Here is a 25726-nt window from a genome sequence, read left to right as displayed (position 1 = left end):
AACAACCTAATTTCTCTTACGGACCGTGACATAGGTGGTGCGTCGTGTACTAACCCCCACTCCAGTGTTGTGGGGGGTGGGGGTGTTCCCTGCAGGGTTTCCTGCCCCATCCTCAGTTTCCCCACCTTCCTCCTTCACATCTGCTCCTCCAACTCTTCTCCGCTTCCTTTCCAGGCTGTTACATGTCTATAGGAGCAGACAGAAACACAAAAGGGGAGTCAGAAATTGATCCGAAACATTTTGTCTTTTAAATTACTGATGTACTTGCCGTGTTGAATATTTAAAATCTCATACTTTTTTACTGGAGATGGCGATACCGTTTTCATCCACTTCTCCTTCCTCTCCGTCTTCCACCTTCAAGTCATCCAGCAGTCTCTCCTAACAGCACAGAAATGCAGCACATGAGCAGAAAGTTCAATCTACGACTGATATCTGTTTAACCTTAGTGCTATTTATTTGAAAGATTCCTTCAGTCACACACCTCTGTGTCACTGGTCCCTGGCAATTCTTTGGCCTCCTGGTGCTGGTCCAGGGTCTGGTTGCTGTCTGCAAGGCAGCCCTCCAACTCTCTCCTCCGGGCTTTCCTCCGTCTGGTCTCGGCACCAACCAGAGGGGAGGGATGGGGAAGCGAGGGGGGACTCAGCAAGTTCTCCCTGGGGCTCAGGTTGTGCTTCTGCACCGGGCAGTTCTGGTTGCCCTTATGGCAGGCACAGTCCACTTTGTAATTACTGGCGGTTTTCAGAGTGAGAGAGGAGAAAATTACACTGGAGAACATGTGACAGGATGTAGCAGCAACGGACTGAACACTTAAACAAACAGGACTGTATGCAGATGTACTGTGTTTCCTGACAGGAACTGAACCAGTACCATACTTGTGATGGTATGGATGGTTGGACTTTTCGGTTTTCTAGTGGTCTGTTTAAAGGTGATCAAGGAGCAGTACTGACCAGCTATTGAACTCGTAGTCAAATCCAATGGTGACCTCAGTGTCTTTTGTGATTTGACTGACGGCATAGATACACAAATGGATCATGCCCTCAGCAATCATATGCCGGACCTGGGGACAGAGACACATGCATCATAGCTTTAAGAGACAGCGACCTGACAAAACTCAAAGCTTCACAGAGAGGAGACATAACCGTCAAGCACAGACAAAAATCTTGGTGGCTGACCTCAGCGTTGGGTGTGCAGGACCTCCTGATGAAGCGTGCATCATTTCCAAAGGTCCTCGCATCGACACACATCTCTACATCATTAAACTTTGAGTAGAACAGCACAAATGGGTAGGGTCTGAAAAAACATGATGACAATGGCATCAAAAAAAAAAAAGTTTGTGAATGTTTGTGGACCCAAATACTGAATGTATATAGCACAGTATTAACACATACACTGTGGTCTCATACTTTTTGAAGAAGTGCCCGTTGACTTCAAACTGTTGTTTAAGCATGACCTTTCCCCGGTATTCGATGATGAGTGTGTCTGGTTCCAGGTTCTTGGCTGCTCGGAGGATCTTTCTGTGTTTCTGCACCCGTGTTACCCGCCCCAATTGGAGCTACACAGAGAAAATCACATAATAATTTAGTATTTGCAATGCAGGAAAATATAAAAGCCAACTGAAGTGATTTTATATCAGTCAATTAAATTGTTTATATTGTGTTATTACGGGCCTAATTATTACTGGCCAATTGCCGTTTCTATGATGTATCCTTTGCATGTGCATGCATCGTGACATATAGGTTCAATTAATATACTGTGAGTTGGGATCAGGACTGGCTGACCTGCATCTGCGAGCCCAGCACTGTGTTGTTACAGGCCAGCACAGTGCGGTTGATGGTGTCCATGGCGTCGACTGAGGCATGGATCTGTGTGGTGGAAGGGGGTGTCGTGGTGCCGCTCTCGGCCTTTGTGACACCGGTGCTGGCAGCGCGGTGAAGCTGGAGGAGCGTCTGGACATCGGCACTGTACTGGTTGGCCAGAGCCTCCTCATACTGGTCCGTCCACTGGCGGATCTTGCTCTCCCATCCCTCTGCTGTGTTCTCGTCCAACACATTGGCCTCCGTTGTTGAGTTCTATGCAGAGGAAAAGAGAGCATGCTGGTTTTCATTCACAGAATAGAAAAAATATGAGGATGGTAGAACTGAGTAAAGCACAATTTAATATAAATGCCAGTTCAACCTCCAATCTCACCTTCATCCTCATGGACTTCCTAGAACCCTCTCTGAAAGCCTGAAAAAAGATGAGTAGCCCATATGAAAACATGCAGCCACTATTGTTCAATCCATCATCTGATTTCACTTCTACTTCTCCACAGTTTGCATACCTTGATTTTCTTGCCCTTCGGGGTTCCACGGGCCTTCTCCGTACTCTTCTTCCTCTTTTTGGATTTGCTTCTTTTGACCCGGTTGACAGTAAGTTTGATGCTGGTGGGCGTGTGCTGGGTGGCAGTGTAGGAGATGGTGGAGGGCGACACCTCTTCATCCCCACTCTCAGTGGCACTGCTCTCTCCAGCTACAAAGTAAACAAATAAAAAAATCAGAGATCATGGAGAAGTGAATTCTTCATTTATGTTTCACTTAACAAAACTACTACAGGGAACACTATTTACCAGAAATGACAAAGACAATGTACCTGAGACATTTTCTGTTTTTCTGTGTTGGCCTTCTGCTCCTTTCCTCCTGTCGAGTCCCCTGCAACAAAAAAAAGTAATAAAACACATCAACACATGACGTAAAAAGGGCCCTGATACAAACTTAAAACTTGAAATTGTTGTTACAAAGCAAAACACTGTTTAATCAAAAAACTGTACCAACAAACTGGTCGACAGACTAAACAGCACAAGACTAAACAGTTGAACTGAGTTTTGGAAATGGCAGTAGATTCTGCTGGGCTAACGTATTTGAGAAGAGTGTTGAAGTTGGATGAGTGGTCACAGTTTGATGTTTGGAGACAAACTGAAAAATATTCGATTGGATTTTTTAGCTGACAAACAGACAAAGGGAACAGGCGTGAAAACTCTATGCTGCATTCTGATCAATCACAGCTGTGGCGGGGGGGTTACAATATGCTGCTCCAGGATCCAGACTGGACAGGTTCTCTCATCTCTCACCTGCAGTTGTCACATTTGATGAGCAGGCGGTCCGGTGTCAGGCTGCAGTGACACCAGCTGGCTACAGCCCCGTCCTCCTCTGAGGAGCTGTCGCTGTCGGCTGAGTTGTCCTCAGTAGTTTCGTGATAGCGAGAGCTGCGTACCACGCCGTTGATATCCATGCGGGGAATGATGGTTTGGGAGAGCGGGGAGGCGGGTGGGGTGGGGGGGGGGGGCGCGCCATAGTTGTGATCCTGACAACACACAACGGAAGACTGTTGCATCTTCAAACAACGGGTGTTCAGGCAAAAAGGGAAACGGAAAATGGAGACGAATGAAAATGAGGGCAAAACAACAGGTATGTGAAACAGTACAGCTGTTAATAACGGAAGTTGTTTGTGGTTACAGAAAACTAATAGTAGGATAGACATTCATGTACTACCACCAATCCTTAGTTTTACTCTTACTGTTCTAGTATAACAGAATAAGGAACTTGAAAAGATTAGAAAACAAGAAGAGTCGGATAGATTAAACAGTTATTTTAGCTTTTCAAATAATTGTAGCCAACTTATCTTTGATTAAAAGAGAGTCATTCTAATTTCATACAATAAGACATGCTATGATTAGAACTGATGAATAGAAAGGAAGTGTATGAACTCACAGCATATGGTAGTCCCCGATACCCATGACTCTGTGCGCTCCCACAGCTGTGGTTGTTATAGTTTTTCTCATTCACGGCAGGGCTTGCTTCAACTGACTCAGGGCTGGAAACGAACAAAAAACAGGATTTAAAAAAAGGGCTCCAAATAAAAGAGGAAACTTAGAAAACTCTACATACTTTTCCACTATGATTTTCCAGAGCTGTGACTGTAAACAACTGTTTAAATAAAAAGACCTCAGTCAGTCACTAGATGGCACCAAGACCCTGAAGTTGTTCTCCAGCCTGAGAGAACAGCAATTTAGGAAATGGAATGTGGGCCGCCATTATGTTATGCAACTCCTTCTGCCCTTTAACTGAGGTCTGGCCAGACAGTGAATAACCTTGCCTTTCCCCCCAATCCTCCATTTCTGGAGCAAACTTAAATGTCAAAAGAATCAAAATGACAAAATGTTACATTTCAATTCCTAGATTTCAGATATCTCAGCGAATGTGGCGCATTTCTCGTGTGCTACAATTCTCCTGGCTGAGTTTTGGAGGAAACTAAAGGGGGCCGTGAACAGGGGTGGATGGGAGAGGGACCAACTGCATTCCACATAACCTCAGTCACGTAAGCAGGCTTACCTACAGAGAAGTGGAAACTGTTCTTACTTAGGCCGTCTGTGGACATTTCCTCAGACACTACTCTACACAGCCAGGTCCTAATGTGGTGATACGATACAAGTCTACCTCCCTTACACAGACAGAGGGCTGGATGAAACAGACTCAACAGTGTTGACAAAAACAAAAAAAAAAGAGGGATGGTTGTCTCTCTGGACAGAAATGTGAAAATGCTTATAAACTAACTGAAACCTTTAGTAACAATTTGCTGTTTCATTCAATAGAGCATAACATATAGTTGCGCAGGCCAGTTACACACTGCACCCAGTGCGACTATTCAAACTATCACATAACAGGTAGTGATAGTTTCAAAGTAACAACAGCCTTGGTACATAAACAGTGAGGACGTTCTGCTCTCTGTGTTAAAGTGAGCGGAACACTGAATATACTGCAAAGTTCTGAATTTGAAGTGGCTTTGATTGGGAAGACAAAAAGTAAGTAAGCTAGATTTTTGTCCATGGTCCAGCCCTGTACTGGAGTCAGTGTTACATTGCTTCATTAGACGGTTTTGAGCTCATGTGCAACCAGCCTGACTGAAGCATCACATACTGTATTTCCTTTATTTCTGTGTGGTAAAGTTTAGTCTTTGGTGGACTGCACTTCCCATCTCTTCGGGTCTCTCCAGCAGACTTTGTGGAGAAGACAGAAAACTGCTGACAGGATATTGGAAGGAAGCATATTTATCACAACCCAAGGTGCTACAATTGTAGAGAAATGTGAACAAAGGGGAGTGTTCTGCAACGCTGCATGGACATATGGTGTTGCTTTGGGCCAAAGAGTTGTACTACTGTTATCGATGTAATGATGGATTGAAACCTAACACCTATCACAACACTACTAATACATATTAGACATTTTAAAAAGGTCATAAATCAAAAACCACCAGAGGATACTGACACCAAACTTCCCAACACTCATTTCCACAGTTTTGGACATTATTTATGATTACATTTTTTCCGACCAACCTGATTGCTAAGATCTGTGGCAACATCGCCAAAACGGTGTTCATGATGGAAAATCTTTGGACATTCACACAGGCTGTTAACAAACCCCCTGCTCAACCATATAATCTGCAGCAACACCTTCAACCATTTCTCACTGGCTGGACAGCTGCTGTTACTTTCATAATGACAAAAGGCATTTTAATCCTTTATTTTCAGAGGTGGGAGGGACATGTGCAGGATGAGTGCTATACTAAATGAGAGATAACATTGATGAAAATAAAATTCAAATATATATTACACAACAAATGGATCTTTATTAAGTGCATGGCTTAATAGTCAGGACATGAAAACAGCTTTACACAACTATGAAGTCAACCTAATGGAGGCTGCTTGTCCTCAACATGAACTTTATACTCAGCTCCAGACTATGTGACACAATGTCAAAGCAGCAGCATACATCACTACATCAGCCATGAGGCTCAGAAGACAGAACAGCTGAGTGGATCAAGTTTATTTTGTATGTGCATATTTTATTATGGACTGCTAACTGTGCAAGCTCAATCATCCACTGATAATGTTACCAGATGTCCATGAGCCCACTTCAAATGGAAAAGCTCAGTTCTGACATGTTTTAATGTTGCTTTAGTTTTCATTTTGTTGGTTTGCCTGTTGACCTTGGCTTTATCGGGTTGATGCTCCCCGATATTGTGTGTGTGTAATATTACTGTGTTATACTGCATGTTTTCCTCTGTGGTCCTCACTGATATGTATGTCTTACTGCTATATGCTCATTTACAGCTGTAGCACTTTGTTCGACATGAAAACAAGAGAAACCTGAAATGTTTAGTTAAAAGCTTTGTTGCATTTAAAAGTGACTTGCAAAGTAGGTCAAAGGTCTGGTACAGCTCAGGGATATTTCTGTTCATTGCTTAGTTGTTTAGCTGGATCTGCATTAGCAGCTGCATTACATCAGCCGTTCAGCTGGTGCAGATGATCAGGTTAAACAGGATGTTTGTTTACAACCTGTGACACTGCGTTTAATTTGTTCAATATTACTGCATCTACATCAGCAAGCATGTTGGAGAGTGAAAAAAAAAAAAAAAAAGCAGACAGTACAAAACAACAAAAATCAGAATGGATCAGGATGTAAATGAACAGATCTGAAGATGAGGACACGGTTCGAGTTCCACCCAGCTGCTACTTACTCTGATCCAGCAGCCATATCTGAGTAAGACGTTTCAGGTGTGGTGACTCCCAGCGCGATTACTATGCTCATGACGTCCAGCACAGCGACGCGTGGGAGGGGGGGAAGAGGGGGGAGGAAGGGGAGGGGGAGGGGAGGGACAGGATGGGATGGGGGGGAGGAGGAGATGTGAGAAGAGGAATCACAGGGTCCCAACTACAGCGACAGACCACTCCAGAGGTGGGGCGCCGCTGAGCCGTAGCCCACGGCTCACGGTCATGGGGGACCTGAGAAGAGAAGGCAACAGACAGAGTGTCAGTTCCACACACACACACACACACACACACACACACACACACACAGCCTGCTACATGACTCAGCGTGTCATGTGATATGTGAAAAAAAAAACTCCCTGCCCACTCTGTCTTTAATTGTGTGATTGATGTCCTTGACAGCCAATATTCAGTTTCATCATTATTTACATTTAACATATTGAGTTTAGTGGACAGCTGATTCAATTCTGAAGAAACACTGTGCTCAAAAAAAAAAATAAAAAAAATAAATAAATAAAAATTACATAAACCATGACGAAGCATGAGCAAGTGGTTTCATATGAAACTGCCTGACCTTCACTGCCAATATTTCATGGAGGGGAAAGCAGCCGTTCTACCTTTAAATATAAATATATGAATATGAAGTAATAAAGCTGCATTTCATTTGTTGCATGACAGGCTTTGTAGCTGCAGTGAGGGAAGAACTTTTACCAAGTCACAACAGACCAGTGTCATTGCAGAGATTGTTACCAGCCATGTTTTTACTGCTGTGACACAGAGAACACTAAAAAAGCTGACGTGTTGTCAACTGTTACCCCGGCGACCCAGTCTAATCATACTTTCTTTATGATTTCTATTTGCTTGGTTGGTACATAAATCATGTTGCAGTTTGTGACTAAACTTGTGAAATGCAACATAAGTAAGAGCGCAGCGTCATGATCAAGCCAGTTTACAGTAGGTCACCTTGGAGAAGATATAAGATATAGCCAATAGAAAGACAGATACTTTGATTATTAACATTTGTTGCATACTACTTCATGAATTTATTTGTTTTTAAATCCAAGTTACTAGTACAACTAATGATTATTTTTACTGTTGATTAATCTGCAGATTATTTTCTAGATGAAGTAATTAATCATGAACAGAAAAAAACTTGAGACTACAAACAAGATTTTCTGTCAAACAACTAATCAATTAGCCAGCCAGCCAATCACTGCAGCTCTAGTTACTGGTCAGACACAAAGCAGTTACTGTACAGTTCATGAATATTCTGTTCAGAAATGTAAGCACTCTGTGACATATAAACAACCCTTAACTAAAGGTCACAGCAGCTGTCTCAGTTGAACATTGACAGAAGGTTGTCCAGTCCACATAACCTCACCACACTACACTACACAGGGACACCGTCCTCACATGCCTAATGAAGGACCAAATCTGCTGACTCATGTTGACAATGCAGGCTTTTCTGTGAGGAGCAGTGGAGAGAATTCATCTGGCTGCCTCGAAAATGAAAACTTGATATGTACATGATGTGATAGGCCTGTCTCTCATTCATACAGAGGCTCCCAGCATGGAGGAGAGGGAGGGGAGGCTATTCAAAGAGCAGAAAAACAACCAGGGGCTTCACAGCTCTGCTTACACAGAGCGGCCCGTGAGGATGCACTAACAAAGATTACCAGCAGGAGGCGCCTTCCTCCCAGACGCCTAGAGGGGTGAATCATCCTACATGAGGCCCGACCCTCTTGTCATGTGACCACACACATACACACTCTCTGCTGAAACATTGACCCACACTCGCCTGCTCTGGCCGGCTCTCTCTTCCTCCCTGCCTGCTCACTTGCTCAGCCATCCAGCCAGACGAAGAGCCAGAGACAGCGGCCACGGCGGTGAGAGGAGCCGGCCCTCCTGTGCTGCGTTCACACGCTGAGGAGAGGATTTGGCTTATAGCAAGGTCATCCCTCGGGCAAACACACACAAACACGTTACCTCACAAACACCAGACTGATCACAATTCACAACAACAACAAAAAAAGTAACGCCTCATTTACACAACAAAAAATAAGCCTAACATTCAAACATGGGCTGGTTCATGAGTGGAGAGCCATGGCAACAGGATGCGTGACATTTCTGTAGTGGTCCCCTGGCTACAGCGACTGCTGCCCTCTCTCTCCAGCACCAAGGCAACCACAGCAAGGCTGGGGACTTCCAATAATGTCAAGGTCAGTTCAACCGTGCTCACTGTCAAACAGAGAATGTCAGTCCCATCCAGCTGGACACACACACACACACAAACAAACACACACTGGTAGGTAGCAACAACAAATGTCAGGTAGCTTTTGTTACAAAAAGCAGAACATGGTGCTACAACTCAAGGGGTCCCAATGAGATCAGAGACACAGAGACAGATGGTGGATGTTACTCTGTGGCTCTTCAAGCATGGCTCGTGGAATACACTGAGAAGAGCACAGCATGGATGAGGGGCTTGAAGGGTTAACAAATGTATAACGTACTTAGACATGATGGCATGGAGTGGATCCAATGGTGCCCCATCAGAGCCTTTTCAAAAACCGCTGGCTGTTCATTATCCCTGTGTATGATCGCTGCCTCACAAAAATAGCCACCTCGCTTCCTAACTCACAAAAGGGAGTCACTATTTGGGCCTCTTCCAAAAGAACCAGACGGTGAACTAGGGAGGTAAATTCCATACGAAGAAGGAAAGCCTTTCTTTACCTCCCTCCCTCCTCCTCCTCCCCCACTGCCTCCCTCCCTCCCTCCCTTGTTCGTTCCTCTGGCCATGAATACCGGGCTCAAATTACCAGCAGGCTCAACAAAGTCTTTTCACTTCCACTAGAACAGAGGCCATTTTGGAGACAAGTCCAAGGGGGAGGGACATACACACAAAATGAACAGCAGAGGAGACCCTCTCTCTCTTATCATCCCTCACATAACTCCCTCTGCCCTCTTTTTTAGCACACTAGAGTTCCGACATTGTTAAGCGCTGGCAGATGTGCATTGCAGCGTGCTAAAATAAGCTGTTTGATTATCCTTTAATATCTAATCGTGTCTCCGAGGTACATTTCATTTCAAATCCACGATCACACCACATGCCACACCTCGTCTGAACAGAGCTCAGCACATCCAGTCCAAGTTTTGGAAAGATTAAATAACATACTGAGGGAACAAACGCAGACATGTCATGCACTCCCAGACACGGTGCAGTGAAGGAATAGCCCACCCCATGGACTCAATATTATATTTACAACACTGCATCACAGTGGATGGAATTAGGTCAACATGAAAACATATCGTCTCTACATATGAATGGAATTCAGGAACACAACATAAATCAATAGCATCTCAGTGACAGAGAGGCAAAGAAGCTGCTGTAAAAAAAAAATAAAATAAAATCACAGCATCTGGGCTGCGTCAAAATTAATGACTTATTCCAAAAGATTATTCAATAATGTCCATAGCATGTACACTGCTTTTGGTAGAAATTTCACAATGCAATGTTTTGCTTTTACTGCTGAGATGACAGATGCGAGAATGACAGCTAAGTGATACAGTCCGAGTGGCACAAAATGCTGCTAATGATTCAGAAGTGTGCAAAATGTCTATTTTACTATGCTTCTCAGAGTATCATATGGAGCACTGAGTAACAAGGATTCAAACTAGTCAACTGAAAATTCTGATGAGCTCATTTTCTTAACATTTGAACAGGAAAGGCCCAAACCGTCACAGGATCATTTAGCATTAGCTAATTAACGTGTGTGCGTTCATTAAGATACAGACTGAAAATATGGTGGGAATGGAAATGTCAACAGGAGAAACATCCGGATTGACTGAGTCAACTTCACGTGTGTTTCTGTTTCCACCTCCTGGTCTATAAGTGACATCATGCTTTGTTTTCACATACAGGTTAGCCGCACTGGCTAGATGACGAGCAGCACAAAGTTCATGTATTTAGCACAGAAAATTGAAATATGTTGGTACTGAAGCAATTCAGTCAAACCAGTGAAAGTGTTGACGTTTGGTACCCAGCCCTAAAGTTAGATTTGGAGAATGGGACTGAGAGGTACAAACAGTCAGTCACTTTAAGTAGGAGCAATTGTTTTGATGAAAAACGTCTGAGATTTGGGGCTCTATGGTCATCAGTTACATATTATACAGATATTAGTTTATTGAATCAGATGAAACTTACAATGCCACATACACACAACTGTGTGATTACCAAAGAATAATCTAAAATATTTAAGAATCACTGACATTTATTTTCCAGAGAAGCAACAACTCCAAAAAACCAAAGCCAAAGCCACACAGAAATGAGTTGAAAAAACAACAGTGTTTTTGGCATGTGCATGAGGAGCTGTGTCTCCAAAGGGAAACATCACAGTGATCTATGAGAGAAACATGTCCTTCAGTGGCTTCCATCAGTGGCTCAATGACCTTACTGGACAGGTACTATCATACACTCACCATGAATAGTTCAACTTTTTGGAAAAATACCACTGGTTACTCACTGGTTAGATAAGAGGAGCGACATGACTCTGGGTCTGTGTTAAACAGGAAGTTACAGCCAACAACGGGTTAGCTTAGCTTAGCGTAAAAACTGAAACCAGGGTACACGGCTAGCCTGGCTCTATTCCTTTAAATGGGACTGCATTCGTTTGAACACTGGGTGATGTCAGCTCACTTAGCATGACTCATCATGAGAAGCAGTTTATCCTGCTTGTAAGCACTGAAAAAGAGTGTGTATTTAGAAACTGGAAATCTAAAAAATCCCCAGCGTGGACACACACACACACACACACACACACACACACACACACAGCATATTTTGTAGTTTGTACTTTAGAACACTGCCTTGTTTGTAAGTCTGAACTTATGAGACACAAAGAAATTGTGCAGTGTTCATGCATATTTTATTCAGTCATTACAATTGTGATCAAAATGTTTAATAATTAGCATGGGTTGTATCTTATTGGTTGATGTGAGAGTGATAGGGTCATGATTTTTTATTTAAACATATGGAGCTTCAAGTGGAGGGTCATACATACACAGAGATGAACATGTATAAAAAAAAAACTGGGGTATGAACAACATGTCCATGCTTGCACAGTGTCCACCTGTGCCTCGCCAACCTCCACAACACATTCAGTCCAGTGAGATTACACCAGCCCCCTCAGTCTGCCCCCGCACACATGCTTGCTGTACAAGGCAGGATATGAATATCTGCCGTTCCCCAGCACTGCGCAGGTCGAGCTGCGCTCTGAGCTACAGCAGGAGGAAATTGAAGATGAAGAACAGGCAAATCAATAGGGCCTGGCTTTAAGACAAACGGGATATGTGGCCAGGGAGAAAGCTAGGCTTGTTGTAGATCTTATTTCACACTCACCCAAACACATTTACAATATCACACAAAGAGGGAAAAACACACACGTCGGTAGACTAGCACACTCACTACTAGCCTGCTGCATGTGTCACTAATGGGAACATGCAGCTAAATAACAAGAACATTGTGAGATAATGTGAAAATGTGGCCTTCAGCACAGCTATTTATATACATATGTTGTTCATTTGTACATTCTAACATGATGAATGGCTCCATTGTCATGGTGACGCACTAGTCTAAGCACAACAGAAGAGAGAAAGAGACTAAAATAAGGAGAAGTGCTAAAACCCACACAGTGATATTACAACAGTGCTTCAATCACCAGCCTATCCAAATTGTGCTGTTGTCTTCCAGAAACTCTCGAGCAGGCTAAATAAAACAATTATGTGATGTAATGGGACAAACCATTTCTCACTACAGCAGCACAATCATAGGCCTTTACCAAAATGACAAAGCACGAGAGCTGCCTGCTGCCAGCCAGCTGAAAACACTTCTGGAGCAAGCTGTGATCAGACTGAGGTACGGGCCAAGTGTTCAGGCAGCCGCACAAAAATATAACAAAGCTTAGTCTGCACAGGATGGAGATGGAGATGGAGATGGAGGAGGGGGGTGTAAAGGAATGATGCAAACATCTGGCAGCACAGTAATAAATGTGCACTATATTCCAAGGGGCCTGTGGCTGCATGTATCGTCACAAGATAACACTGTTATCCTGTGAGCGGTCGAGCACCCTGGGAGCCAAGTATGGCCCGCCATTAACACAGCACATGTTTGGCTGCCTGAATGGACCGGGACCAGGCCGGGAATGAGTGATACACAATGGAGAACAAAGGCCAAGTAGGTGCTATAAGAGGGGTGGGGGGAGAGAGAGCAGTCGACAGCAGGGCCAGCATGACACAAAATCAATCATCTGTTTCGGGGCAAACAAGCCAGCCACTGTCTGTCTGAGGCTCACTAACCTGCAGGAGGAAAAAACAAAGGGCTGAGCAAAATTACTGCTGCCCGTGTGAGCTTGACTACCTCTTTCTGCCCTGCTTCTGTTTCCTTTTCCTCTGAAGTCAAACAGAAAGCGAGGAATCAAATAACTATGATCATAAATACTGAACCAGGACAACAGCAGGCTTAAAAAGGAAATGAAACAAATCAGGCACTGAAGTCAAAACCCAGCTCTAACTCTTGGTCTGTCTGCTGCGCATCTGATTGAGATTAACATGTTAAAGAGCTTTAGAGAGAAGGACAGTCCATCTTCACGGTGGCAGTATTTCCTGTGAGCCATGTCTACTCCCAAATGTGGGGAGGAATGTTTTCCAAGCGGTGGTCTAGCAGAGACATGAAGCCCAAAACAGCCATCTTGTTGTCAGATAAGCTCATGCTCTGGCATAACATAAAGCAGAGACACCCTCCGTCTCTCACCACGTGATCTCACTGCATGACAAACACATTTACATGACATTTCCATTTCCTCTTTTGGCCGACTGAGAGCGACACGAGGGCTTGCCCTGGCTCCACCTCGCAACAACATTTACAGCACAACACATATGTGAGACTGGCCGATGCAAGACTGCAAGGTGTCACTGGAGGGGAAAGGAACACAGGACTGGCAGCCATTTTGACCAGCTGTGGGGCTTTCACTGTCCCATTCTGACGGTTTAATGTTCATGAAGTCAGTACAACAAACCTTAAAAAGGTACTGAGAAAGGCAACCAGAATTAGGGGGTGTGTGTGTGTTGGGGGTGTATTTCAAGAAAACAACAGTAGCAGGAACATATCTAGGTCCAAAATGTTCGAGAGCCAGTGCTCTATTTTAGGACCAAACCTGTTTTCAAAGCCTGAGTAAATGGCCAGAGCCTGTTTACAAAAAAGGAAAACTAAAAACACCCACCTCACTTTTCCCAACAGGAACCATTTGCTGGAGGTGATAGAGCAAGGCGCCTATGAACAGGAAAAACCTGGCACCGACCATTCGTTTCCCTTTTGTTTTTAGGACTGCTGCTGTGCATTAAAAAACAGGGCAGCTGTGAGCGGGTTGGTGTCGAGTGGCTTGACTTTGGTGCAAAAGCTCCCTTGGTTGTTTTTCTTCTGCCCTGCTCCTTCCCTTATTTGCTCCCTATCCCTGCCTGACAACACCCTCTGAGTAAACACTCTTGGAAGTGTGCTTGTGGATTTTGCAATCCTGGTTTCAGCTCGTACAAAGAATCTGAATTATAAGAAATATTATTGACCAATATTTGGTCTCCTTTATTGCCCTGCTTCGTTACATGAAAGAAAGAGACAGGCAGGACCGAGGGGAAGGGTGGGAGAGGAGAAGAAGAGAGGAGGGTTAATGTGGTGGAGCCTAAAATGGCTGCCTGCAGTTCAAAAGGTGGAGACAGAAACTCTGAATATTAGTGAGCCTCTTTCCTGCTATGCGCTCAGCCAAGTACCACGAGAACATAAGACAGGCAGCGTGACAGTGAGAGAAAGAAAAGGAAATGAAGGACAAAACATAAGGCTGCAATACAACAAGAACAGGAGAAAGAGAGAGAGACAGAGAGAGAGAGAGATGATTACGTAGATTGCCTGCCTCACCCCCCTTTCAGCCTTGTTTTTTTCCCCCAGCCTCCTCCTCCTCCATTATTCTCCCAAGAAGCATTGCTTCTCAGCACGAAACAGAATTAACCAGAACAGCCCTCTGCAACACTGCTCCCCCAGCGCCGAGGAAATGCTGCGCCCCATTGGAGCAGCTCCAGAGCTCCAGCACCAATAGGAACGCGCAGATGAGGCAGGCGTCAGAGCGACTTGTTTTTAACCCCGTTGTGCAAGACGGCAAGACACACAACACACAGCAGCTGCAGAGGGGAAGCTGCACAGAGGGAAAGGTAGACGGGCTGGAGCTACATCGGACTCCAAAAATCAGAAAGGAAAGGCACAACATATCCCACGTCAGGCTGTCAAACAGAAGAAATCATGTCAAGTGATAAGAATATTTAAAAATCGACTTTGTTTTTTTGCTATGCTAAAAAATAAGATAGAAACATTTTCATATAAGACTCCTGCCTTCATGAGAGAGAGAAACACTGTTTGCTAATTAAATGCAGTGCCCTCCAACGACAAGACTAAATACACAAGACTGCTTCTCACTTATGTGAATTTCATCTTTCTGCTCCCACACTGGAGCAGAGACACAACATGGGCTCAGTTGACTTGGTCACATAGGCACAACACGCATGAAACCTTATTAACATATCAATAGCTACACCTGCCCTCTATGTAATGATACAGAGTGTCATCAGCATGTAAATGGAAAGCTAGAAGGACAGGGTTTTCCCCCCATTCCTATTCCTCACAGCAACACCCCCTTTTCTCTCTCTCTCTCTCTCTCTCTCTCTCTCTCTCTCTCTCTGTCTGCACCAAGACAGAATCCTGTATTCTTTTGGAAATGGGCCAACATCCTGCTTCACTCCCTCTTGTAAAAGCACACACACGTTTACATTCTGTACGGTGCATGATCAGACTCACCAGAAAGCAGAGCTCACCTATTCTGATAATGTTTTCAAGTCACCCACCACATCCATTTCTTGTTTTGTACCTACTCCTACTCTTTGAATGTGAATGACACAGACACAGAAAACTGGGCCAGGCTAACCTTGAATGTCTGCACATTCCTCAGATCTCCAACATTTCAGAGGCCCATATTGGGAAAGAAGGGTCCACATCCTGCAGATAGATCCACACACACAAGTACAGTGCTGCTCTTGGAAGGCAGTCCTCTTTCACCAGTTGTCATAACTCAACGCCCAGACACATGTATCTCACTCCAAAACACAAGACAAAGCTGCTTGTAAGGCCTGGAAAACCAACATAGTGGGCCAGCTCACAGCAGAGCAGCAACAATGTGTCCGAGCGGTACATGGCATGCTTTCCCAGGGTGGCAGGTTGAGTTAAGAAGGCACGTCAGGGTCAGGGGGAGTGCTGGAGGGGCTCGTGTTTCCAATGATTCTAAGTGGCTAGGTTTGTAAGCTGCGGCCCACACAGTCTATTAAAAGATGTGAAACATATTCAGAGAATGTCAGTCGCAACCAATGAAAACAAGGCTCAGCACACTGCAATCTGTCTTCCAACAGGCATCAAGATCAATCCAGATACTTGGCGCTGGCTGAACAAGCCCAGCAGGACATGGGTGTAATCTTTGTACTCATGAAGCAAGGTCGACAACGGCTCAGGGGAAGAGAGGAAAACAGTTACTTGAAACCACACATACTTTGTCAAATCTAAAGTGGATTTACTAACAATCAAACATGACTATGGCTGATTCATTCTGACACCAAACGCTGTGCTCTGCTAATATTTCCACACTGAGATTTAAAAAAAAAGGAAAAGAGAGTAAGCTGGCTAAAGTATGACCACATAAATTTATGACACGTCAGACAAAAATATCACTGCAGGGAGGTAGTCACACATCCGGAGGCACATTCATTGACCTAACCACATTCGATAGAGCAAAATAACGTCTTCTCTGTGTGTGTGTGTGTGTGTGTGTGTCCACTGCTCCAGACTCCAGGCGCAGCACAATGAGAGCCTACGTGGTGCAGCTGAGTGGAGCACGGCTACTCAGGCGACGGTTAGGGCAGCCATTTGTGCTCGGGGAAACGCGGGGTCCTAATACATAAATAAATAAATTATAAAAAAAAAAAAAAACACACAAACTACTCGATGGGAAAGGCGCTATTTCATCACTCACTAGCTAGCTCACAGTTTTCCGTGTGTTGTGTAAAATGATGATCAGCTACACTGTGAGAATGACAGGGCAGCCCCTGATCCTGAGACTGGGTTTTGATTCATGAATTCAGCCCAACATGAAGACTACTCGCACAGCTAAGAACAGACTGGGCGCTGGGCTTTACAGACAGAGCAGCTACGACGGCTCAACTTGGTCGAAACTTGTGATCGCGAACGTTCAGGCTCAACAATGCTACTCGCACTTTGAAATCAAAAATGGAGGCTAAAAAAGGAAACAAGAGCTCCCCTCCAAAATACCACCCATTTCTCCGAACCGCCACCGAGGCTGGGGGTTGGTAGGTGGGGGAGGTGAAGAACAGCAAGTCACTACCCAACAGATCTGGTTTTCTGATTGCTGGCTCCCACACACACGGGGGGATATAACAAGCACAAATAGAGAAAACACAGCCGAGCTTTTAGCTGGATTCACACGCCTGAGGAGCGAAGTTAGGAATGTTGCCAAAGACGAATGCATTGACGTGATGTAGCCAAACAGCACCGTGATGCAGACACCACATTCCCACCAAACTGAAGCTATTAGTGCAGAAATCCACAACAAAACAACAATGTGCTCACTACACAAATAGGTGTTCGGGTGTACACACTGCGACGGGCTCAGAGTGTGTGTGCTGTAAAGCACTGGTTCACAATAAGGACACAATCAACTGGAAAACATCCAAAAAGTTAGCTAAACGGCTAGTGTAGCAATTGTTGCCTACGGCTCGTCTGCTAACCAACACAGCAGCTGGTTGCTCGGCTAACACGGATCGCCAATAAAATGATCAAATTGCAAGTTGTGTCAGGGACAACTTTCCGAAAATTCGACAGTTTCGCGGTCCCGGGACAACATTGAACACGTTGCTGTCAAAAGAACAACGTGAAAAGGTTGTCGTTGGTTCTAATACAACAAGTTTGCACATTTACCTTAGGCGGTGTGATTGTGAACTTCCGAGCCCAGCACACGGGGTGCAGATCTATTCAGCACTCGATAACAAGTGTGCAACAAACTCAAATAAAGTATCTATACTGTGCTGCCGATTTTGTTCTGGCCGTGTTAAGCCTCTGTACGAACACACTATATAAACTTGCTCAACAAAACAAGATTTGTGTAATAACGCTTTAAAACGATTTCATTTCCAGCTTAGTTGGGATAAAACATGATTCATGTCGTTGTTGATGTAACGTAAACGGTATAACGACAGCCAAGTGTTCATCCCGGCTATGAAAACTGAGAAAAACCTCTGAACTGAGGCTGCATCAATGGACTAAACGTTACACAAGTCAAACTCCTGAAAACTTGCCGAATGTTATTGCTTAAGCTCTTTTAAGGACAATTAATGCCATTATAACACTGGCTATTATATAACTAGTAATGTGGAGGATCCCCAGATTAATTAACAAGCTAGCTATCAAAAACAACACGAGGAGCTGATCAAACAGCCATGGAAGATCAGTTCACACACAGCCAAGAGCAAGCACACAAGACACAGCACCAACATGGGGAGCTTTTTAAGCAGCCGAGCGAGGCGCTTCAAAGTGGAAACACAGTGAGAGCAACCAACTTGTTCTAATAAACTACAGTGGACGCTAAGGAGTTAGCTAGCTAAGTTGGTTAGCTTCATGGCTATGTTGGGTTGACTGAAAACATGGTCAGTACGTGACTGTTATGTATTTATGTTGCTACCTGCATCTCTGTGGGCTGATATTACCATTAGGCACAGATTTAAAGTACTTACCTAAAGAGGCATTCCAAACTTGTACAAGCGAGGCAAATTCAAGAAGAGTAGGAAGTCCTTAGAGTATCCCAACATCAAATCCAACCAGACCAGTAGGCCTGTAGGCCGGCCTCGGAGTCTCCTGTATCCTTTGCCCTTAAAAGTAGCTCCCTCTCCAGGGGTAGGAAACAAACTTCTCAGTGTCTCCCACGCATAGGCGGAAAGTTAAATTCCCTGTCCTGTTCAGGTGCACTCCATCCATTGAGTGTCTATTATAGATCCCCGGTGAATAAATCCATTTATTTTAGTGTATTGAATATTTACAGTCGCTATTTATAATGGGGTATATGCTGCTGTATGTGATACAGGGCTCTGATTCTGTCTCGGGTCCTTACATTCGCCGAGGCGCCCATCCCCCTCCTCACCGGCATCGACCGCGGGTCCCAGCGAAACTGACACACAACCACGCCACGGGGTTTCCCAGGGCGACCGTGCAGGGGCTCTCTCTCCTTGGGCGGCCCTTGCTGTGACGTCCCGCCTCTTGCCAATGATTCGACGGGAAGATGTCACTCATGTTACACACGAGCTATACATGTAAATCTTTGGTAAATTACAACGTAGATTATTTTTTTTTCCGTCAACTACGTAAAACGGGGCGGGCACTGCTCTGAGGAGGGGTGCGAAAATTCAGTTCCATTTTGATGTGTGTGTACTGGCGGTGCACGAGCCGGAGAACGAGTGGCTGGATTCGGGAGACAGACATCTGACACCCAGCAGAGGACTTGTACTTCAAAGTTTCGGGAAATGCTCGTTATTAAATGCAAATGCCATGGAATTAATTTCAATGCGTTAGTGGGATTAATGTTTTTTTATTTGAGAGTCACACTCATCAATCTAACGTGGAAGGAGCTCTCATTCCAATACATAGTAGCAAGCGTTAGCTACACGGGGTCTCTGGGGCCCAGTTCCAGGGACACCAGAGGCAGGGTTAGCCCACTGGGTCAGCCCCACCTACCGGTATGTCAGATGAATGGAGTGTGAGGTGTCGCTCCGGTAGCATCTGGTAAGGGGCTGGGCAGAGAAATCGACCAGTGCTCCTGGGCTGCATCTAATTATCACTGGTCCCTCCTACTTTTATTCCCGCTGCCGAAACCAGCCTCTTCCCACAGAAAAATGACAAACGAAAATACCTCCATCAGCAGCGGCTCAATAAAACTAATTGAAGCACGGAGTTGTACCGGAGGAACCGGCGAGCACACCAACTTTTCCTGTGACGTTAGCCGTTACAGAAAACTAAATTGAGACGCAGCCCTTATTTCGTCATTGCTAATTATTTCCCTGACCTGCCACACATGGAGGAGATGTTATTTTATGACATTAAAGTAAATAAAGGATACTTTTGTGATATTTAGAAACATAGTGACGATAACGTAATTGGTTTCATGTCGTGTCATAAGACTTGGGGGCGCGACTTTGATTGGCTGTGGCGATAAATGCCAACGTCATTTGTTGCAGAGGTCTGACGAGCGATGAATGTAGACAGCAGAATAATAATTTTAAAAAAAGTGTCAATACGGCTGTGGGGACATTAACATTTAGTCTCTCAGACTCAGGCTTCGTGAAGCACAGTTAGGAAACATGGTGAACGTGATGAGGATTTAGGCCGAACAAAGCAGTGATGATATAACGTCATTCTCCTTACTGACACTTATTCTATGAGACTTCCCCCTCACATAACACTCATAGGACGGTGTGTTCTGGAGCCTCCATTACACACATGAATCAGAACACGCAGGTAAACTTCACTCGCCATAGGTGTCGAAAACCTTTTTAATAGCCTGTTAAATTACAGCTCACGCTAGGTAACAGTGAGCAGACTCATGTTTATGTACGGGCTATACTTGAAATGTCACTAGTATGTACATATAGTTTCTGGAGGTAACGTCAATTATCCGCCTCCCCGTCCCTTTCCTGTGCTCTTCCATGTTTGTCGGCCTCTATAAACACGACCAGAATAATTTCCGAGCACGTCACGGGGTTAATAATTGAAGGACAATATACAGGCCGGACAGCCATGCTAGGCAGTGGCCATATTTAACAATACTGCCATTGTTACTGCGGTGAAACAGCAATGTCATATGGCCGGGCCAAAGCACGCACTGCAACATGGCTGTGTCCAACCCTCCCCCACTCTGCTCACTGCCACAGCCCCAGCAGAGCTCTCTTCATATGCACAGGCCTGGATGTTTCAGTGTGGAAGGTAAAAATACAATTCAAGCCGCTTGTTATTTAATCTGGAGCCATTTTAATCGTCTCCGTAGTCTTGAAGCACTCACACAAATGACTGTATAACACAGGAGGTATCAAAGTGTGGACATGTTACTAAAATTGACACACCTTTGGGATTCCAGTGGTCTGTTCAAATATACATTTCATATTGCATGCATGACACCGCCTTTTTTTTTTTTTTTTTTTTTTTAAGATTTCTGTTACAAATAAAATCTTTGACATGAAGCTAAGAATTGTGGGAGGGGCAGCCCATGGCCACAGATATTTGTTAGTGAGAAAAAACACACAACAGCTCACACATCATTCTGTGTATTAAGATTATTAGTGTGCAAGACTATCCTCCAAGTCCCAAATACAACTGTCGTACACATGATCATCTCTGTCCAAGCTGGAACTTCATCACTGTAAACTCAATAACAGGCAGTCAGTGTGCGTAGTTACAGACCTTCACTACATGACATTTTGGCTCCACAGAACTTCTCATCCACCATCAAAGTCTAGCAACAAATCCAAAAACTGGAACTCATTTTCCACCTTTTGCATAAAGAAAAAAATACAATACAATAAAGTCCAGTAACTGTGCATACTGTTAAGGATGGCACACCACAGATTATACAGTATATGGCCCTAACAGGCATATGTATACAAAATATAGCCATTTATCAATAATAAGTAATGCTATTAAGTCTAAAGGAGAGGGATCTTTGGGAGGATATTTGCATACAGACACAAACTTATTTATATGTCAAAAATGAGTGCTCACATATTATCAGGTAATAAGTTACCCTTCATTCAGGAGTAGTGGATCCAACAGGGAAATAGCACATCTGCTGTGGGTGTCATTAATTACATTATGTCATAGGCTACAGTACACAGCCCCTTGAATAAGCAGTTACAATATTGGTCAACCACAAAAAACAAAAGAAAATAAAAACTTAATTTGACTCTGCCATATCTGAAAACTGGACAACAAACTAGATGTGTTTGAAAACTGATTAAGATTCTAATAAGACTCCTAAGTAGGTGGCCCGTTTAAAAAAGAGAAAGGTCACCAGAAAAAGACTGCCTTCATCTTGTTCTCCTGTGAAGAACCGGTCTCTCTCCCCTCCTGCTCTCAACGGCCGACCAAGCGGCGACAAAGAATGAAAGGGAAACAAATGGCTGAGAGTGTTTGTTTTCTGGTGTTGGGACGTTCCCCCTGTTCTTTAGGTCTTTTTTAAAGATTGGTACACTCTTGCATGCCAAGACTCTCCCTGCCACTGGGAAATGCTGCCCTCTGCTGGTTGCACTGTGGCACTGCAGAGCCATGCCTCCCGGACAGTGGGTTTGAGCCCCTCAGAGCAGCTTCAGACTCCCAGTGACATTGTTCACCATCTCCTCCTCACCCATGATGGCCAGGACAGTGCGGGACCCAGCCTCCACCTACCAAAGACAAGAGGGGTGGTGCTCAGATTAAAAATGTCTTCACGTCAACACACTGCAACAGAGACTGAAAATATTTTGGGAATGACTACCGGAACCTCCAAAACACATTTACAGACAAACAGCTTTGAGTAAATGGTTTCTGTCTGTCACCTGGGTGAGCCCTGCATCCTGGACCAGGTAAGTGGGCAGGCTGAGGCTCATGGCCAGGGCCTGCAGCTCCAGTAGATGAGCCACGTTAGTGCCTTGGACCACCACCTTCTTGGCTCTTTATCAGCAACACACACACACACAGTTAACTGTAATGACTTGATTATTCAACAATTTAATACATGCTGAGTGATTGTGCAAAGCAAACCATGAGAACCAAGTGTGGAGTGTGGAGCACTCCGCACAGGCAGTGGAGCAATAAGTGGAAAAGAAAAGACACAGAAGCAGCACAGCCACCCTGACACAGCTGAAGGATTACATTTTCTTTTTAAATTCAAGAGACTCTTGGTAAGGAGTGTTGAAACAAACCCTCTAAACAATGACAGTACAGCATTGTGTGAACGCTGCTGGATTTCTGCAGCACTACAACATGCTTGCTTCTCCTGATGATGAAATGAAAACTGATGTGAAAGATGTCAATATAGATTTAGTTATGGACACTAAAACCTTCCATCTGGATTTTTTAAGCATGAAATGGTAAAAATCTTCACATCCAGTTAAAGGTGTACGGTATAGGTGCTTTAATTATTTCTTGTTAAAGTGCGGTTCACATGACCTGAACATTAACTATGTACTATACTGTGCTGGTCGTACCCGCCGTGGTCCCACTTCCAGGCCATCTCTCTCCAGCTGTTCTTCTCCTGCAGAGCCTGGTACAAACCCACAGCAGCGTGGCCAACCTGGGCTGCCACCTGAACAAACACAGCATTGAGTTCACACCTACACACCTGTACAGGTTTACACACTGAACCTGAGAAAAGAGAACTGCATGAACATGGATTTATTTTTCTATTAGAATGCAAAGTCCACCTAAAAATAACACTGGACCTGGTAGGTGTTAATGATGGGCAGACTAATGCAAATTAAAGTCAGGCTCTGGGAAATAACACAACAAACAGCAGCTTTATATCACTGTAAAACATGAGATCACAGGTTTTAAACACAGCGGGGAGCTCAGCTCAAAAGCTTTCCCTTTGATTCTCTTGTCAATGTGACAGCAAACCATGACTAAGCTGTTGTTAAATATTAGGTAAACATTTTCTTTAGAACGGATTTACCTTTCCAACACCCATAGCAAGGTCCATGTTGACCACAAACACCATCTTGAACATGAGGTCATCGTCTCCCTCCTCCTGAGGGTCAGAGCAGACAAGAAGAGACACTGAGACTTGGCTTTGGACAAACTCCACAAGGTCTAATGGACCAAGGTGTACCTGTGGGGACTAAGGCTAGCTTATGGGCACCTCATTCTCCAGCTTGTTGAAGTAGTACATGGCCGCCTCCTCTGCAGACACGTTCCGAGTGTGCAAAAGTGCCTGTAAGGTGAGAGTGACAGTGAAAAAGGTCAGAGAACAAAGTGGTGAATTATAGGACAGCAATGACTTCTGACTGACAAGTAATAAACTAAACTGCAATAAATCACACAATGTCTGATCCTGAATATGAATGTAAAGCCTTGCTACGACCTGGTTCAGCTAAGTCAACCCTGGTGGAAACTAGGAGACTACACACAGCATAGACAATGTCTGGACATTACCTCAATATTCTACAGCTGTAAGAGTGTGCTATGTTATAGTTTTTCTTTATTTATTTATATATAATATTATGTCATGTTATCCTCAGTACTGTTTTGAAGGTTGATTGTTTTTCATGTTTATTGTGTAGGTTATAGATATTTGTGTCTGTTTATTGTGTGTTTTTTTTTTTTTTTTTTTTGCCTTGTCTACTTTTTTCTAAGTCTGTAGTGTATGCTACGCTTTCCTCTGCTGCTGTAACAAGTACAAAGTATAGTATAAAGTATATCTAATCTAATCTATTAAAATGTATTTGAAAATCATTCAAATGAGGTGACATTCTCTATGTAGCAGCAGTGCAGTGTTGACATGATACAGTATGTATTACTGAAGGTCAGTGACGGGAACATTCAACTTAAGATGATAGGTTCCACTGTCACATACAGTATAATAAGCACAGAGAAAAGAAGCACTCCCAGTTAGAGCCATCACTGGATGTTGATGAAAACGTGTCTTGTACGTGCCCCACCTGTTTGGCCGCCTCCTCTGGGATGTCCAGCTCCCTGAGCTGCTGCAGGAACACAGGGTTGACGTCCTGAGAGCCGGAGTCTGGGCCTGACTGCTCGGATGGCTCCATCCTCGACTGCAAGCAGAGAAAACAGCAGCAGTGAACAGCCTGCACGGCACAGATCACACCCAACACCACTGTCTACTACATGAACCACATTATATTCAAAATGACGAATATATCTCAGGTCCACTACACAGGTGTTAACAGCACAGACACCACACGGCAACACGAGAGACTGAGGCGGTAACTGCATTTTTCCTCGAGTCATCTACAGATCATCTGTCAGTGTGTTTGAACCTGAACGAGGCCGTGCTCAACATTCAACCAAATGGGATTTTGTCATATGCTTCTAAGGTTATGATGAGAACTAAACAATAACCATATCCTAACAACACTAAGAAAACACGTCATGTGTCAGACACACAGCGTTTATCTGAGTTAGCTCAGTGCTAGCTCTACGCAGCTCAAACACGCTAACGTTAGCTTTATTCAAATTAGCATCGACGACAATGCAGCTAGCCTCAGCACAGCTAGCTTCTGTTTAGACGGTACAGCCGTCCCAGTAAGAACACGTCTCATACATTACATTAATGTTAATGATATGTTGCTGGTTAGTTAAAGTGACATTTCTAGTTTAACCGCTGCCATTAACACGGTAACCGATGCTAGCCTTAGCACTAGCCGCTACAACGAGCCGGGCTAGCTTCAGTCTGTCAGTACGTTACTTACTGTTTAGCGCAGCTAGCTCGACAGAAGAAACAACAGCAGCGACTTCCCGCGTCCTCTACACGTCTGCAACGTTCACCTGCGACCGAGCACTTTGTGTTTGAATGCTGAGTTACATTCAGAGAGTCCACACTGCGCCGTGTTCAGCGTTACTCCATTTTGGACCCGTCCGCTTGTTGGCACACGGTGCTGCTTCTGGTCGAGTCACTCTCAGTGTTGGCGGTGTTACAGATTCTCCGCTGATATTAATAATGTGCGTGCACACAGTACGTGTAACAACGCTACTCCATAAACGTAAATATGTCGGCTGGTGAACAATACGCTGTGTTTAATAACTCGTTATCACATGATGATGATGATGATGATGATGATGATGATGATGATATCACCCTTCGTAAGGATATGCTGTACTTCATCTCTACCTTCATCCCACGTCACAATAAACCATGTACAGGCCAGTTCCACACTAGAAGATACAGATGTGTTACTTATGCACACATAATCACATATGGACATCTTGTATATCAATGTTATGTTTGTGGAAGA

The 25726-nt window shown here is 44.2% G+C and overlaps 2 protein-coding genes across 13 annotated transcripts in view; both read right to left on the bottom strand.

Moving 5' to 3' along the window:
• Positions 1–19063, bottom strand: part of setd5 (SET domain containing 5) — a 28865-nt gene extending 9802 nt beyond the window's left edge. The window contains exons 1-15 of one of the 12 annotated variants that reach the window (XM_019269184.2): positions 18470–19053; positions 6553–6817; positions 4953–5056; positions 3747–3849; positions 3107–3369; positions 2629–2687; positions 2321–2508; positions 2188–2226; positions 1779–2069; positions 1389–1552; positions 1173–1290; positions 948–1057; positions 482–728; positions 295–378; positions 25–186 (exon numbers count right to left, since the gene is read on the bottom strand). In XM_019269184.2, the coding sequence (XP_019124729.2) occupies positions 25–186; positions 295–378; positions 482–728; positions 948–1057; positions 1173–1290; positions 1389–1552; positions 1779–2069; positions 2188–2226; positions 2321–2508; positions 2629–2687; positions 3107–3369 (1725 nt within the window). In that variant the 5' untranslated portion in view covers positions 3747–3849; positions 4953–5056; positions 6553–6817; positions 18470–19053. Of the gene's footprint in view, positions 1–24; positions 187–294; positions 379–481; positions 729–947; positions 1058–1172; positions 1291–1388; positions 1553–1778; positions 2070–2187; positions 2227–2320; positions 2509–2628; positions 2688–3106; positions 3370–3746; positions 3850–4952; positions 5057–6552; positions 6818–18469 lie in introns of those variants that run through there. The other 11 variants (XM_027275960.1, XM_027275959.1, XM_019269182.2 and 8 more) reach the window with 11 other exon arrangements.
• A 1667-nt stretch (positions 19064–20730) lies between these two features.
• si:dkey-19e4.5 (UBA_like_SF and PTH2 domain-containing protein) lies at positions 20731–25537 on the bottom strand. Its single transcript, XM_010745051.3, has 7 exons — positions 25184–25537; positions 24413–24526; positions 23614–23685; positions 23428–23502; positions 22964–23061; positions 22313–22427; positions 20731–22159 (listed from the first exon to the last, which is right to left on the bottom strand). Exons 2-7 carry the CDS (start codon positions 24518–24520, stop codon positions 22073–22075), a joined length of 555 nt encoding a protein of 184 aa, XP_010743353.1. The 5' UTR covers positions 24521–24526; positions 25184–25537; the 3' UTR covers positions 20731–22072.
• Positions 25538–25726: the final 189 nt, after the last annotated feature.

This window comes from Larimichthys crocea, unplaced genomic scaffold (assembly GCF_000972845.2).
Source record: "Larimichthys crocea isolate SSNF unplaced genomic scaffold, L_crocea_2.0 scaffold269, whole genome shotgun sequence".
Lineage (NCBI taxonomy): Eukaryota > Metazoa > Chordata > Actinopteri > Sciaenidae > Larimichthys > Larimichthys crocea.
This window is presented reverse-complemented; position numbering and strand designations above follow the sequence as displayed.